This window comes from Artemia franciscana, chromosome 9 (genome assembly GCF_032884065.1).
Source record: "Artemia franciscana chromosome 9, ASM3288406v1, whole genome shotgun sequence".
Lineage (NCBI taxonomy): Eukaryota > Metazoa > Arthropoda > Branchiopoda > Anostraca > Artemiidae > Artemia > Artemia franciscana.
Window position 1 is genome coordinate 17,261,655 of NC_088871.1, and position 17,716 is coordinate 17,279,370.

Below are 17,716 nucleotides of genomic sequence, written 5' to 3' on the forward strand. Positions count from 1 at the left end.
TCCTTCTTAAGTAATCAAAAAGATTGGATGATAGCTAGCCCCCTCCAACTCTCCCCCCCCCCTTCGAAGTCGTCCGATCTATACTTTATAGTCATTTTGTTCAGTATAGTTAAACGTCCAATAGCTATTCATTTGGTGATCAAACGAACCCCCACAGTTTCTGGGGAAAAGGCTGTAAGTTACAAAATTTACCTTTTTATGTATAGTATTTGTTATTTGGAAGTGTTTAGACATTTTGGGGGGGGGGATTGGGAATTTTTCTGGGAAAAAATTAAAATCAATAAGAATAAAAAATACATGCAAAATGCAGAACTATTATAAAGGCAACTTCTTTTTTTTTACCAAAGAGAAACATTTTACTTGTACAAAATCTCTTGATACGGGTTTAATTCCTCCCAAAAAAATAAGCTTTTTAATAGGTCTCCAGAAACTGCATTTGCTTGTCTTCCTAGATTTGTCGCTCAGCATTCGTTGTCCCGGCTATTAAAAGGTGGTATATTTTCTTCACAGAAATAGTGAACTTGATTGGATTGCCAAAATGTTCCACGAAAACAAGTTGACTGAATTAAAAAGATGCTTACACCGCTTACTAGCAGTAATTTATAGTTCACATTTTTGAAATGTTTTGATTTTTTAAAACAATTCGTAATTATATGTTTAGGCCAACATTTCTTTCTACTACAGATTATGGACGGCCATGCCTTGAGTTTGGACAGTCATGCTTTGAGTTTGGAATGCCAGGGGCGTATGTAGGGGGTTAGAAAGAAATCCAGAACTTCTTTCAATTTCTGGGTACTTTCTATTCAAATTATCAAACTTTTTGTATCCCCCCCCCTCCAGAAAAGATAAAATCCAGTGTGTGGGTCTATTGACGGCCTAAGATGTTTTTCCCCTAATTAATCTCGAATATTTAGTTTAAGAAAAGCAAATTTTATCCATTTTCCTTCGATTTTGAACTCGTTTTATCAGATGACATTCTAAAAATCTCAGTACTGGCCAAGGATTTATTATAATTGTAAATTCTTCCTTGTGTAAAAAAAAAAAGATTTTGATTTCTTTATCTTTTCAGACTGGGAGAGCCTTAGAAGTCCAGATCGAAGCTGACGAAGAATGGTCCTAAGTTGCCTTTCACCGGTTTGAGTTTTTCCACTTGTTAAGTTCATTATGCGTGTTCATTATTATCTGATAATTTAAGCGTTAATGTTCGAATTCATACTCGGAAGTAGTCATTAAGTTGTGTTGTACATTTTTGTAGCAACTGGATTGTTATAAATGTATTTAATATCCTCAAAATTGTCATTTCCTCCATTTAAGTATGTTGATGCTGATGAATTCACATATTGACTAAAAACGAATTCATAATAGTAATAAATTCATAAGATGATAGTAGAGCCTCAAGTATTTTCCAAGGTAATTCATCTATGAATATTTACGTCCAAAGATAGAAATTACTAATGTGAATGAATACCAGTATCAAATAATACGGACATCTTATAATAGTGCAATCTGGCGCTAATGTCAACCAAAAATTCTAACTGCCATCTAGTGTTGGGCGTAAAGTTAGCTTTTTTCAGTGTTTTATAAAGCAAAATCAGTGTAACTGGCAAAGTTACTGTACTGCCTAATTTCAGTTTCTGAGAAAAATAATTCAAAAGCTTGAAAAGGTGGCAAGAGATAACAAAAGTTAGATGGTGCTTTTTTGACGCTAGTGCCAGTTTCTACTCTCAGTCGTTCATTCTCTTTGACTAATATATTAACAAAATATGTAAATGAGAAAAAAAAAGTGTCAGCGCATAGACAGCGTTCCCTAGTAACTTAGTTCAAAATGTAATTTGAAAGATTCTCATATATTTTTTTAACTCAACAATTTGGTATGTGTATTAATTGAAGCCATTAGCAGCAGTAATTATTGCAAAGTTGAACACTTTTAGACTTGATACAAGAAAGGTCCTTTAATATCTGGAACGTTTTTGGTGAAGGTGGAATTAAAGACGTGTCTTGGTTGTGACGTCGCTAGAAATTATGGACAATTTTGTATTGATGAGTAAGAAATATCGTTGGTATGTTGTATTCACCTAATGCATGGTATAACATATCTTCATCTCGAATCTTATGAACCACGATTTCTTTGGTAATTATGAGAAAAATATTTATAGAGAAAGTGAAATGCAAGGAGAATATGTTAATTGTTTGCGATTATTTGACATGATTGCTGGCTGCTCAAGGAAAAATGAACTAGTTAAAAATATTGTGGATCTGAAGCTTTGGAGTCACAAAGCTGTGACTCGAAAGTTGGCTCCTACTATGAGTCCAAAAGCTGCGACTGTTCTTTTTACTGGCTTGAAATTTCAGACAAGACAACAATCTTGTTTTGGATTCTTTTTTGCGGATTGAAAATTTGGCAGAGCAACAAGAGTTAAAAAAAAGAACTGGTTTTCCTTTCCAATAGAGGCTTAAGAGAATTCATAGAAAAATGAACCAATGAATGAAAGCGCATACGAAAGTATTAAACAGTAAGCTCTCTTTGTCTATGCTTCTGGCCTACCAGGAGTCTGTTCGGGAATTTAAGGGGGATTTTAGCATAAATCAAAATACACTATGAATACGTATCCAGGTTGCCAAACGGCATATCTGCAACATCTCAGAAACAGTGAAGAGCATTATGTAGAAACTTTCATAGAAGTTTGAAAGGGATGTTGAATTTAAAAACACTGTATGTATCTCGGTTTTCAAAAGGGCGTATCTACGTTATTTCACAAATGGCTAAGATTATTAATTTACAATTTTAAGGAAACGTCATTTGGGACGTACAACTAATTTCATACACACCCAGAAAACTTAAGCAATAGAATAGCAAGTTTGATATACAGTAAAGCTGTCCTGTGCTGGCGAAGTGGGTTTGATCTCAGCTTGGTGATACGAGACCCAGAGTTCGAACCCAGCTCTGATAATACACTGCGGGGCTAACGTAAGCTTAGTAGTTAAGAAGCGACGTTAATCCAATGTTATAGCATATATACAGTAGGTCAAAAAAATGCCATTTTGTAGAAGTATGTTTTTGAAAGAATTGTCATGTTATCACCCAAAGTTTTGAAAAAAAAAACTTGAAAGAAAATGAAAAAAAGCACCAAAAGTGTCACATTTGGCAACGAAAAAAAAAAAAAAAATTTTTCGGCTTGCAAGCCGAAAAAAAAAATTACAAAGTCGCAGGACCTTGAAACTAATCAAAAATATTGCTATTTGTACTTACTTACCTGTGGCGGGAATCAAGCGTTTCCACCTCGCCCGGCATCGATGGTCTTTTATACTTCTCCGGATTAAACCAAAAATATTATTATCTTGTACTGATAGATAAATGTGCCATCAATTTTCAAAATAATTGATCCAATAGGTTTCAATTAGTGTTTTTAAACACAATTCAATAATTGTCTATTGAACGCCAATCAGTACAGAAGCTAATTACAATAAGTTGATTGAATGTAGGGCATATATCTTAAGCTTAATAATGGTATTAGAAGAGGCAACTTTGGGCCCGGAAACCGGTTTTACTACTTTGATATCGTTATTGCTAATATATAAATATTTACAAGGCAAGTTTACCCCCCCCCCCCCCTCAGTGGTGGCATCAGGGGAGGGGGCTGTGCCCCAACTTTAGATTTTCAAAGATACTTGTCTTGGGGGTATTCTCATTGTTAAATGCCTTTTTGGAATATTAAAAAGACTAAAAAATTTCCCCTTCTAGATATTTGAAACTATATCCCCTTCCCCGTAATTCTGTGCAAATTGATGTTGTTGATCCTACACCCCCTAGCGCTTGCATTTATAATAAGATTTGGTTCAAAGATAACGATTAAGGTCTTGTCTGGTGTATTCAAATTTCTTCACACATCTTAGTATAGTATGTTTATTTCAGAAATGAAGCTTAAGGCGGACTTGACTCATTTTTATATTATTACTAGCTGTTGGGGTGGCGCTTCGCGCCCCCCAACCCCCCAAGCCCCACCACCGCGCGCGTAAGTCGTTACGCGCCATATTAGTTACGCGCCATTGTAGTTGTGTCCCTGTGTCCCACCTGTGAATAGAAATAGATACATATATATATGTTTTTAACTACGTAAAACATGCGAATATACAACATTCTTCGCTGTCCCATTGTCTGTGCATATAAATAGATTGTCAGGTTTACTGACTCTTGAACATGCAACATATAATTGTCCATGGGAAAAACAATCCGTATTCAGATCTATACCTCATTATTCTAATGATGTGTCCCTGTGTCCCGGTCGTCATTTATATTCCCTGTGTCCTGGTCGTCATTTGTGTCCCGGTATCCCAGTTTGTAATTTCTCTTTGAGTGTCCTGGTCGTCATTTATATTCCCTGTGTCCCGGTCGTCATTTATATATCCTGCCTGTGCCCCCGGCGTCCTCGTTGTAGTTGTGTCCCTATGTCCCGGTCGTCATTTATATTCCCTGTGTCCCGGTCGTGATTTGTGTCCGGGTGTCCCAGTCTGTAATTTCTCTTTGAGGTTCCCGGTCGTCATTTATATTCCCTGTGTCCCGGTCGTCATTTGTGTCCCGGTGTCCCGGTATGTAATTTCATCAGTTGACAAACATGACGTCAGTCGACAAACAACTTCATGACGCATACAGCTCAATCCTTATAATGACGTCAGTCGACAAACATGACGTCACTCGACACACACACACACAACAACTTATTTTTATATATATAGATTTAGCAACGCATAGATTACAAAAATTAGGCGTGCTATTTTTGTCGTATGGAGATGAATCTTTTATTTAGTGTTATGTTCTTCTGTTTTTCAAGCCTTTTAAGCAGATTAGATTTTGTATTAAATAAGTTTCTTAGTAATATCTATTTTCGTTTGTAGTGTGATTCGGATCAAGCATAGTGGTGTCATGAAGGTTGTGGCAGGTTGAAAAAGGACTGTATCACCCCATATCCCTTCGTTGGAAACAGTCTTTGCCCTTCCCGTCTCTTTTATTTCTGTGAATTGGCACTCCTGGGAGTGCCAACATAACAAAACATGAATTTAGGTCATGAATTGCCGCCCGACTTAAGTGATTGCTTTACTTGCATCCGTTAAGTTTGTGTAATGCTTCCGAGAATTCAAAGTAGAAATGAATCAGATATCCTTTTGAAAATTAGTGCCCTGGTGAGAAGGGGGGGGGGGTGAATTCGCAAATTTCTTAAAAACTCATCTGGTAGGGCGGGTTGGAGTGAAGGACATTTGTATCGATATTTTGAAAAATGTCTTTTGTTGGGGTATTTTGATTGAAAAATGTCTGTGTTTCCAATTGATCAAAACGACAATTTCCTCTTCCCTGGATTTTCAAAAATAATTTTAATCTAGCCCGCATTTTTGTGAACGATCCCACTGCTTCCTGGCATCCAATCAGAGCTATTCTGGAAGGTTGATTGAAAAGCTGATTGAAGCCCTTATCAAGATAGCGAAAAGGCCCTTATCTCTGATTTTACTGAAAAAAGAAAATATGGTTGATGAGATGAAAATAAAGATGCATGCACTTTTGCGGTAACATTAAATTTCTAATTACATGAAAGTTTGTTAAAAAAAAAAATGGAGAAAAGAAACTAAAAAAAATGGAGAAAAGAACCGGAATGTTTGTAAAGCTACTCATTATTGGTAAGAAAAATTTCTGACCAAAACCACACTGATTAAACTGATAAAAATTAACAAAACTACTAATAAAATTAATAAATAGGTAGTTTTTTCTTTTCTGAGGTCTAAATCGTTAACAACTTTCCTAAAGATACCATCTCAACCCAATCTTGGGACTGGAAATATTTTCTGCTAATCTTATACCCTCCGGGGAAGAATTCCGCATCTGTGGCCCACTATCTTGATATTAGAGTACTTCATCATAACCGTCTGTTTTAAATATTAAATAAAACAAAAACATTTTTTTTTTAAATGAAAGTAAGGAGCGACATTAAAACTTAAAACAAACAGAAATTACTCCGTATATGAAATGGGCTTTTCCTCCTCAACGCCCTGCTCTTTACGCTAAAGTTTGACTCTTTCTCTTAACTCTACTTTTTAAAACAGTAAAAAAATTTAGCGTAAAGAGCGGGGCGTTGAGGAGGAAAAGTCCCTTTCATATACGGAGTAATTTCTGTTCGTTTTAAGTTTTAATGTCGCTCCTTACTTTCATTAAAAAAACTTGTTGTTTTTTTTTTTTTTTTAATTTCTGGACGTTTTTGAATTATTGTATGTTTTGATCTTGGCTCTCCGCACATAAATAATTAAAACGAAATTTGCATATTTTTTTTTTTTTAGCTAAATGGCTTTTTCATAGTTTTAATCGGAAGATTTTGAGAAAAAAGGAGCGAGGGAGGAGGCCTAGTTCCCCTCCAATTCTTTGATTACTTGAAAAGGCATTAACTTTAAATTTTTTACGAACGTTTTCATAAGTAAAAAATATACGTAACTTACGTAGCAAACTTTTGTATTCGTATGTTTTTATTGCGTATATGAGGGGGCTCGCCCCTCGTCGATACCTCGCTCTTTACACTAAAGTTTAAATTTTGTCCCAATTCCTTAAGAATGACCCCTGAATCACAAAGGCCGTAGAATAAGTAGTTGTAATTACTAAAAATACTTTAACGTAAAGAGCGAGGTATTACGAGGAGGTAAACCCCTCGTATGCGTTATAATGTCCGTTCGTTTTCAGTTTTAATGCTGCTCCTCACGTTCAGTAGAAAAAAACTTTTCATATTTATTTTTTCATTTTTTTTTAAATAATGCTAGAAAATCCTGCGCCCCATCCATTGAAAGTCTCTTCCCCCATGGAAAGATCCTCCCACGTAACCCCTCCCCTCAACTCTCCGCCCTCAACCAAAAAAATACCCCTGAAAACGTCTGTACACTTCCCAGTAACCATTACTATATGTAAACACAGGTCAAAGTTTGGAACTTATAGCCCCTCCCACGGGGACTGCGGGGGAGTAAGTCGTCCCCAAAGACATGGTTACTGGGTTTTTCGCTTATGGTGAATAAAATGGCTATCTCAGGATTTCTATCCGTTGACTTTGGGGAAAAAATGAGCGTGGGAGGGGACCTAGGTGCCCTCCAATTTTTTTGGTCACTTAAAAAGGGCACTCGAACTTTTAATTTCCGTTAGAATGAGCCCTTTCGTGACATTCTAGGAGCACTGAGTCGATACGATCACCCCTGGAAAAAAAAACACGCATCCGTGATTTGTCTTCTGACAAAAAATGTGAAATTCCACATTTTTGTAGATAGGGGCTTGAAACTTCTATAACAAGGTTCTCTGATACGCTGAATCTGATGGTGTGCTTTTCGTTAAGATCGTATGACTTTTAGGGGGTGTTTCCCCATATTTTCTAAAATGAGGCAAATTTTCCCAGGCTCGTAACTTTTGATGGGTAAGACTAATCTTGATGAAACTTGTATATTTAAAATCAGCATTAAAATGCAATTCTTTTGATGTAACTATTGGTATCAAAATTCCATTTTTTTGAGTTTCGGTTACTATTGAGCCGGGTCGCTCCTTACTACAGTTCGTTACCACGAACTGTTTGATACGAATTAAAACTTGCTCCAGGTGAATTCCCTGAGGAGCTCTACTTTCGATAGAAATAGAAGAGAAAGTACGACACTCAAATAACAGTTCCCACCAACCAAATAACAATGGTCCAAGGAACGACTCGGTGGTCAAACTTATATCTTTAACAACTCTGAATATTGAGATTTTATTAAGCCTGAAAAAAGTCTGTATATTTATTACAAAAGATTGTAAAAACATTCACAAAAACACATTTCTGATGTGTTTTTTAAGTTTTATGCCCCTCCAAACAAAGGTCCTGGACACAGCCTTGAAGATTATATATCAATGTCTACCTCCACCCTCTCCTCGTCTCTCCCTTATAGCTAAATATGTATCATAGGCAGCGCAATACCGCTGCCTAAAGAGCGATATGGGCACAATATTATATTTATTTATTTTTTTGGTTTTAGATCAGTGCGCTTTGTATAGAAGGAGTTGTAGAAACTTCGAAAAGTGGTGGTGGTCTCTTGTAAAAAGAGCAAGTTGCAGGGATTGCAACTTTTAAGTAGTCGCAGGGATGGCACTACTACATTATTTTTTTTTCTTTTTCAAAAAAATGTCAATGCATGTCTAGTTTCGTATGTCATCTATCATATGTTTTTCTCTCTCTAAAATTCTAGATTATACAAAATTCGCTATTTTGAATTAGGCCTTGTTTAAACTTACAGCTCCAGTTGAAACCCAGGAAGCAGTGGCGTCAATCGAAGAAAATGTTGGCGGATATTAAAATGTATGTTTCATTATCCAGAGATGTGAGAATTGTTGGTTTGGTCAATAAAAATATAAAGACCCAAAACTCTACCAGCAGGCATCTGTCGAGGTATAAATACTCATCTCCCCAACTGATACCACTACCACAAAGGTTTTTAAGTACATAAATTCACCCCTTCCTCTTCACTCCTCACCCAGCACATATTTCGAATAGGCATGTCTGATTTATTTCCATACCGTTTATGACACCGAATATTGATATCATCTAGAGATGAATAAAAAGAGAGAACCACGTTCTTTGAAATAGTCAGGTCCTTACGTCCCTACGGCACTACAACGGTTTATTAAAAATAATAATAATGAAAGCTCAAACACCTGCAGGAAATACAGTTTTAACAGCTGATTGGAATGTGGACTTTTTTACCTCATGCCTACCAGATAATGATGCATGTGACACCGGCACTGGAAGAGCAAAATGAACAGAAAAATCAGACTCAAGTCTGATTTTTCTGTTCATTTTGCTCTCCCAGTGCCGTGGAATAGACACCATGGAATAGACATTCTGTACAATTTGTTCATGAATTTCTTCCGCCGAATAACTGATTCTCCAGCCATAAATTCATCCAACTAGGGATAAAACACAGCTGACGGGCCAAGACCACATCATCACATTTGTAATGGTTCATGCTTATTTCATTTAGTCTTGCCTTTTTCTCTATCTTTCTTTTTTTGAATCATAACTTAGCGTTCCCAAAAGCTGGGCTAAAGTACCATCCGAAACTGAAAAGCTCCCATCATCATCTTACAATGTAACAGATTTCGTCCGCTAATATGTTTCATTCCTTTCTGAATCAGCTTCAAACGGCGATTCTTCCTTATTTGACAGTTTTGCTCATAATACATTTTTTGAAATTTTGGTTACTATCTACTGGAGTTCATTCTTTACTAGGTTACATCTGCTGCTGGAAAAATGAACAATTCTTTGTGGTTTTGTGCATACAATGAATTGTATGTACTCAAAAATAAGTTAAAACTGATGGCAATCCTGAAACAAACTTCAAAATCAGCTGGAACCGTGAAATGTCATGCAGAATAATTTTAGAGCCATGACAAGGCTGTAAAAATCCGAAAAAAATTTCAACTACAAACAAACCCGCTAGCTAGGAAGGTATCATTATAGGCCTGAGTAAAAAGCGATGTTGGCACAATGTCTCATTTTTTGCTTTTTTTCGGGAAGGGGGTCTTAGACCAAGGCACTTCGTATAGAATAATTTATCATAAAGACTTCAAAAGGGGTCCATTCGACTGGAAATTGAAAAGGCTAGTGCCCTTTTTTATAATCGTAAGTGATTGGAAGGCAACCAGCCCACTCAAGCCCGTCATTTCTCCAAGCACATCCAATCAAAATTTTGAGATGGCCGTTTTGTTCAGCGTAGTTGAAAGGTCTGGAAATCATGTCTTTGAGGATGACAACCCCACAGAGCCCTCAGGGCATGGTTTGTAAGCTATTCCTTGGGGGTATATAAGGTTTTTAAAGAAAGGGTGGTCGTATAAGCAGTGGAGAGGGCTCACTAGATTGGTATTCAGAAGTTCTAGTGCCTTTTAGTAATCTAGGGCAGCTACCCCCTCCCCCCGCACGTCCTATTTCCCCGAAATGCATCTGATAGAAATTGTAAGATAGTCATCTTTTAGTCATCTGATAGAAATTTTAAGATAGTCATCTGTTCAAAATATAGTCAAAAATTTTGTGTAAAGCAAGTGTGATGCCTAAGTAAAGAGCGATGCGTGCACAATCTGTTATATGTATATCTATGTTTTTTTTCTTTTTTTTACGAGGGCACTTCGTGTAGAAAGAGCTGTCGTAGAAACTTCAAAAGGGGCTCATTCGATTGGAAATTACAAGTTCTATTTCTCTTTCTAATAATTGAAATCAATTGGAGGGCAACCACCCCCCCACTCCCCATCATTTCCCCAAATACATCCAATCAAAATTTTTAGCTTGCCATTTTGTTCATTGAAGTTTAAAGGTCCAGTAATTATGTCTTTGAAGATTGCCCCTCCCTTCGAGAGCCTTTAGTGCAAGAGATGAATATTATCCCCTGGGGGCATATAAGGTTTTATGGAAAGGGCGGTCGCATAAACTTTGGAAGGGGCTCATTGGATTCGAAACTCAAAGTTCTAGTGCTCTTTTTAATAGTCGAAAGTGATTGAAGGGCGACTAGTCTCCCCCCCTTAATTATATTTGAAAGGTCCAGTAATTATGTATTTGGAAATGACAACCCCCCCCCCTTCACGGTCTTCAGGGCAAGGGTTATAAGTTATATTATTGCAAATTGTTCACATTTAAGGCTTTTGGTAAAGGGTCGTCCTAGAAACTTCGGATGCGGCACGATCAACTGGAAATCAAAAGTCCAGGTGTCCTTTTTAAGAGTCAAAAGTGATAGGAGGGCAAGTAGCCCCCTCCATCTCTTTTTTCCCCAAATGAACCCGGCAGAAACTTTGAGATAGGCATTTTGTTCAAAATAGTCGAAATATCATATAAATAAATCTTTGGGGTTGAAATAGCCCTTCAGAACCTGGGGACAAGGGTTATAAGTTATGCCCCGAAGGCATAAAAGGATTTTATGGAATGGGTGGCCGTATAAACTTTGGATAGGACATGTTTGATTGGAAGATATAGTGCTCTTTTAAGAGTCGAAAGTGAATTTGGGAGAATCTTCTCACGACCATCATTTTTCAAAAACAAGCATTTAGTCCTATTGTAAAGGTTGTGATGGATTTACTTATGTAGAAGATCAAAAGTCTCACAGAATTTCTATCCATACAAACAATAATACTCCTTTTCATCCAATCGAAATTCTTTAGTAGTAAAGTTAATAAGGACTTTTTACCAAAATTACTATTCATCGCCAATTTTTTATGTAGATTCAAATTTTATCCCAAATTGAAATTATAAATTTAAACTAGGATGATACCAATCAACGTATAATTATTTATTTACACAAGGACTGGTACTGGTTCTAAGGGACTGGTACCTCGAACTATACCTTGATTAGGCCTGGGTACGATTTGGAAAAAAAATCAGAAGTTAAATAAAAAAATAGCTTTTCAACTGAAAGCAAGGAACAGATTTGAAACCTATTTGAACAGATTATTCTTTATATGAAGGGGACTGTCTCCTCCTGAGATCCTTACTATTTACTGAAGTTGGGCCTTAGTCCAAATCTTTAAAGAAAATTTACAATTAGAAAAAAGATTTTTCGAAGTACTAAAAAACTTTTGTTTAATGAGCAAGGTGATAAGAAGGGGGCAGTTCCCTTTATATACGAATTTCATGAAAACTGTAGAGTTTTATGAATGCAATATTTTTGGTCACGCAGATAAAGGATCAACATTTCAATGATTCCTGTTTTGATTTTGATGGGTAATCAAACGGTTCGTGGTAACAAACTACAAGTAATAAAGGAACCGTCTCCGTAGTAACCGAAACTCTAAAAAGCGGAATTTTAATACCAATAAATTTATCAAAAGAATTAACTTATTATCCTGATTCCGAATATATAAGTTTCATTAAATTTAGTATTACCCATCAAACACTACGAGCCCAAGAAAATTTTTCTTATTTTCAAAAAAAGGGAATCATCCCCTTGGAAGTCATAGAATTTTATTAAAAATCACACCATCAGATTCAGCGTACCAGAGAACCCTACATTAGAGGTTTCAAGCTTGGGTCTGCAAAAACATGGACCTCGTAGTTTTTGCCAGAAAAAAAGGTCACGGATGCGTGTTTGTTTGTTGTTTTTTATTCCCAGGGGTGATCTAATCGACTCAGTGGACCTAGAACGTCGGGAGAGGGTTCATTATAAAAAAACAAAAAGTTCTAGTCCCATTTTTCAGTGATCAAAAAATTGGAGGGCAACTAGGCCCCCTCCCACGCCACTTTTTTCACAAAATCGTACGATCAAAATTTTGAGATAGTTTTTTTTGTTTAGCATAGTTAAAAGGCCCAATAACTATGTCTTTGGAAATAAAATGACACCCTACAGCCCCTGGGGAAAGGTTTTTAAGTTATAAAATCAGCCCATTGTTTACATATAGTATTTGTTTTTGGGAAGCATGTGTACATTTTTCGGGTGGGAAGGGGAGGACGAATTTTCTAGTGGGATGATTTTACGCGGGGAGAATTTTCCATGAAGAGGGAAGTTTCAAGGGGGTGAACGGTTCAGAGAAAATTTTACACTGAGTGAATTTGCCAGAAATCCTACACGTAATTTCCGTATATGTCTAGTTTTCTCTTTCTCGATTGGATTTTACGCGTGGAGATGTTAATGGTAATTGTCTGGGGTAAATTTTCACCAGGATTGCATTGTCCAGAGGATATTTCTGTGGGGAGGGGATTTTCCCGTGGAGGTGGAGCCAAGTATCTGGGCGTTATTAAAAAACGATCAGAAATTAAGTTTAAAAAAATAAGTTTTTTTCAACTGAAAGTAGAACACAGTTTTACAGTCAAAAGAAGAAACATGACTCGATAAAAAGAAAACTTGACAGCACAAGCTCAGATAGTCCTCTCTAATATAGACTACGAAACTTGTCTTTGAATTACACACTCTAGGCTCTGGCTCAGTTGCTAGCGGAAACAATCCTTTCTGGCTTTAGGCAAGAAATGTGTGAATTTTTCCAAAATTTAATGTCATATTCATCAATCCAGTCTGAGGTCCAAACTCTGTAAAATCTGCAGAATTATGGCCCTTATCACTTTCTAGCACTTGGTCAAAATCAACGGACGTTACCCCCCCCCCCTCTCCCAGATAAAAATAACTGAGGCTATGCTTATGTTTCAACTTAAACATTGTCTTCGTGTGCCTGTTGACTGGAAAAAATGTGCTTATACAGGGAAAGAAACAAATATTACTTCGTATAAAGCTTTTAATAAGCAAAGTTATTTTTTCCGACACAATTGCTCTAAAACCAATGGAAGGAAAAATAATCTCAAATTTTGCGCATAGGGATGATATATTTTTTGTTTTTAGGGGTATTAGAGTTTCAATTTGGGCTATTTGATCCTCGTCTTGCCGTTATCGTTTTGCTGCCATGAGGAGTTGGGGCGTTATTTAACTGCAACGTTACCTTTTGCTGAGGCAACTCTTTTTTCCCTATTGTGCCGTGTTAAGAGTGCCTTACACCTGAACAAGCTATAATAACAATTTTTTATACCATTTCATATTATCGTAATTTGAAGCATGGAAACACAGACGGAAAAAAGGTTCAGAAAAATCATATTTGCGTGGATCCTATGGCACACACGGTAAAAAGTAGCCCCAAAAGACAACATGAAGGTAAAAATCACACATTAGAGGAAGAGGCACATTGGGGAAGTAAAGACATTAATCAACATGGTCAAGGCTGACTTAGAGCCAATTGGTGGCTTCTGACATCACGGGTGGTGAATGGGACAATTGTTGGCTAAGGATCTCCAAACCTCTCACAATTTATCGAGCGGCTTGGCACTTAAGCGTCTGCCAAATCATAGCCTGGGAGAGAGCTGAAGAGTGTGTCTCCTGATACACACATTGTATAGTTGAGAATGCATTTTACGGGGAAAGGTGGTTAATTTCAAAGGAGTTTTTACCACAGGCTTTCAGGAATCCTCCAGCAAAGTATCTGAACGGGGATGGACCAGCTACTCGTGCGACCATACTAGGTCATACTTAGGAAAGATTCCTAAGGAATTTCATCAGCACGATAATCACAAAGATACCTTTGTGGCTTAGACTATATGAAAAATAAGTTTGGATGCAATGAGAAGCCACTTAATTAGTTATTGTCAAGACAGTGTGTGTCTTGTGTCATCCTAATTTGAATTCCATAAACTACAAGACTAGGTACTGAATTAGATAAAATAATAATGTTTTGGGTTCCTAGGCCAAAGGCTGGAACCATGAAAATGCAATCAAGATCTTAATGAATAATTTAATGAATTTCTATACTTTGGTGGAATTTTGTGGGTTTATCGTGCCTACCGTCTGGTTTTGTATAGAAGTCGTATTTCACATCAGAATCATCAAAGATCGATATTTCAAAAATTTAGCAATGCTTGAATGAAATTTTAAAAATGCGGTGCTATCAAGTACTTACAGGTATTGTTGAAAATTTTACTTTTTTGCATTATTGTACTCAAATTCACTTTACGAAGTAGTCTATATGATCTTAAGTTAGCTTATAGGTCATAAGCATATCAGCTGTTTGTTGATCAGTACATTAATGTAGATGATCTCAGCTCCTTCAAACATTCATCATAAGACATGTCTCCCATTTTTGTTTTTAACTTAACAGCTCTACTTTAGAGCCCTTTCACAACCTAAATATCACCCCTGTACCCTGTTGATGCTAGGCATAGTCTAAAGTCAAGCAACAGCTTGACAAGGGCCTTGTACAACTTCACAAAACATAGGGTTATCTACTAGAAATAGTTCTCTTCAAGAGTCCAAGGACAGAGTTGGCATGAGGCACAGTCTTTTTTGCAGTTTGGGGGCAACTTATGCTGGCTGTTGAAAACAATAGGCCCTACCAAGATCACTTTCTTCATCCATGCTTTGCAGCTCTTGTCTGTTATTTACACCTGGATTGACCATAGTATGATTTTAACCTAAACTGGACTTGCAAAAATATATAATGCTACATTTCTCAATGTTGAAACTCATTACCTTAAATCACACTTCATAGCAGGTTGGACAAATCTTTATGTGTCATGTTGTTGCCCAGTTTTGAGAATTTGCTTGTGATGACTCATGGTTGACTACACAAAACAGCTTTAAACTCTCAGCATAGACAGCAAGACAATTTTTAGCCAGTTAAAAAATATCACTTATATAGATATTGAGTGGGTTAGGTCCCAAGTCACAAGCTTGCAGGACACCACTAGTGGCTTCACATCTCTAAGACAGCATTGATTAACCTTCTTTAGTAAAACATATTACGAGATTCAACCTACCAGTCTATACTAATTCCATGCAAGATGAATTTTATTTTAGGTGTGGATGTAGAACTTCTCTAATGCATCAGTAAGATTAATCAATCAAATATCCACACATAGGCCATGATAAACCAGGTCTTCATTGCATCATATGTCTTCAGTAAATTTGTTTCTACTGACTTCCCTGGTTTAAATCCATGTTGGCTAGGCAATAGTATTCCATTGAGTTTGAGGTGCTTCATGACAAAGCCATTTACCAATTTCTGGGTTTTAGCCACAACAAAAGTAACACTTATGGGACAGTAATTTTCTACTCTGGCTTTATTTCCCTTCTTCAACAAAGGGTAACAAATGCTGTTTTCCAATCTGTTGGCATTTCCTTGGTACAGAGGGAAACTTGGGATAATTGGCATGAGTGGCATGGAAATGTTTTCAGAAACTTCATTCAAAAGATGGGGGTATAATCTCTCTGGCCCAACTGATTTGTTGACATCTAGCAGTTTAATTTGTTTGAGGATATTTAGACTATATATCTTGATAGGCTGCATTGGATAGGGGATTTGTGTAGATTCAATAGTGGGTAGGTCTGTATCTGACATACTACTAAAAACAGACAAAAACTGGCAGTTCAGTTCATCTGCAATTTCTCTGATATCTGTTAGTTCAGCTTCTAAAGCAGTAGTTAGTTTAGATGTTGATTGCAAACCAGGTCTTTTACTGGAAACATGTTGCTAAAATTTCTTTGAGTTATCCTTGCATTTGTTAGCTAGTGTGGGTTCATGATTCTAGCAAAGTTTCCTGGTTAGATTTCTTAGTTTTACTCTTGCTTTTTTGAACTTCTTGAAATGGTTACTACCATGACAATTCTGTCCCTAATCCCCTAAATAGGGCCAAGTAAGGCCATAAATAAAAGTTCTTGAAAAGAGGTCCATATTTTTTAAGGAAAATTGGTACATTGGTCAAAGTCTGAGAAAATTTGTTAAGAGCCATAATTTTGTTTTTTTTCAAAAGATGTCTTGTACCATGTTAATGCATCATATAAGCATTTTCTTATACATGGATAGCATAAATAAGATTGTTGAGTTTCCAACAGATTTGTATAATCTGTGTCTGGCATCTGGTACTTGCCCTTTGGCATGGAAAAAAGCAATAATTAAACCCCTGTATAAAAGTGGCACAAAAACGCAATTTAAAAACTATAGACCTATATCAAACACTTCAATTTTTTCCAGAGTTATGGAAAAACTAATTGTCAAGAGAATACAAAATTATTTCGAATCAAATCTTCTTTGGCATCCATCTCAACATGGATTGCATAAAAAACGTTCATGTAATACACAGCTTTTGGAAGTAATTACTGACTTCCATAGGATGGCAGATGAAGGTCTCAGGTTTGATTGCATCTATATAGATTTTTCTAAGGCGTTTGATAAAATTTCCATTCCGCTTTTACTTCAAAAGTGTGAGGTATATCACCTTGGTGCCAGAACGTTGAATTGGATTGGTGATTATCTAACAGGCAGAATGCAGAAAGTGATTGTAGGTGATGCTTTGTCCTCTGCTGAGATAGTCTTAAGTGGCATTCCACAAGGTAGTTGCCTTGGTCCAGTACTTTTCTGCCTTTTCATCAATGACTTGCCTCTTGTTGTCCACCATTCCACAATTAAAATGTTTGCAGATGATGTAAAGCTCTACTGCTCCTTGACAAATTCAGATGAAGCTTTGTTGCTTCAAAAAGACTTGGATGCAGTGCACAATTGGTGTAATGCTAACTCCATGTTTGTCAACAAAAATAAGTGTAGGGTTGTCCATTACTTTGGCAAAGTAGAACAAAGTTACCAATACCATCTTGCTGGACATTCAATCTTACCTGTTGAAAATGTCCGTGACCTTGGTGTTCATTTTGATTCTAGTCTTAGGTTTGACAAGCATGCCTCTGAAGTAACTTGTAAGGCAAACTATCAGCTATTATGTCTTAGATGGAATTTCCGTAAGTTTAATCTCCATTCATTCATTGCCATTTATAAATCAACAGTTCAACCTATACTTGAATACAATTCGTCAGTATGGTATCCATTGAATAAAAATGACAGAGCAAGGGTTGAAAAAATACAGCAAAGAGCAACTAAGCTTGTACCTTATTTGAAACATTTGCTGTATGAAAATAGACTGCACAGGCTAGGATTGTCAAGTCTTCAATTCTGAAGGGATAGGGCAGACATTATTAACGCATTCCGTATAATCAAAGGCATTGATAATATAAGTACATCACAGTTCTTCACATTTAATGACACTAACAGGACCTGTTATCACCCACATAAATTGTACCCCTCACTTTCAAAAAGGAAAATAGGCCAACATTCATTTTACAGCAGGGTGTGGAAGCCATGGAATGACCTTCCACCTAAAACATTTCTAAC

General features: G+C 36.7%; 3 protein-coding genes across 4 annotated transcripts in view; all 3 read left to right on the plus strand.

Annotated features, from left to right (window-relative positions):
- Nucleotides 1-1,293, plus strand: part of LOC136031075 (uncharacterized) — a 94,371-nt gene extending 93,078 nt beyond the window's left edge. For both annotated transcript variants that reach the window (XM_065710335.1, XM_065710337.1), the window contains exon 9: nt 1,070-1,293. The gene's annotated coding sequence lies outside the window, so the exon portion shown is untranslated. The remainder of the gene's footprint in view (nt 1-1,069) is intronic.
- LOC136031074 (uncharacterized) overlaps nt 1-17,716 on the plus strand; it is a 217,251-nt gene that overhangs the window by 18,322 nt on the left and 181,213 nt on the right. The gene's annotated exons all lie outside the window — the stretch shown is intronic.
- Nucleotides 14,377-17,716, plus strand: part of LOC136031532 (dmX-like protein 1) — a 158,981-nt gene continuing 155,641 nt past the window's right edge. The window contains 1 exon segment of the mRNA XM_065711202.1: nt 14,377-14,460. Coding sequence (XP_065567274.1) covers nt 14,436-14,460 — 25 coding nt within the window. The 5' untranslated portion in view covers nt 14,377-14,435.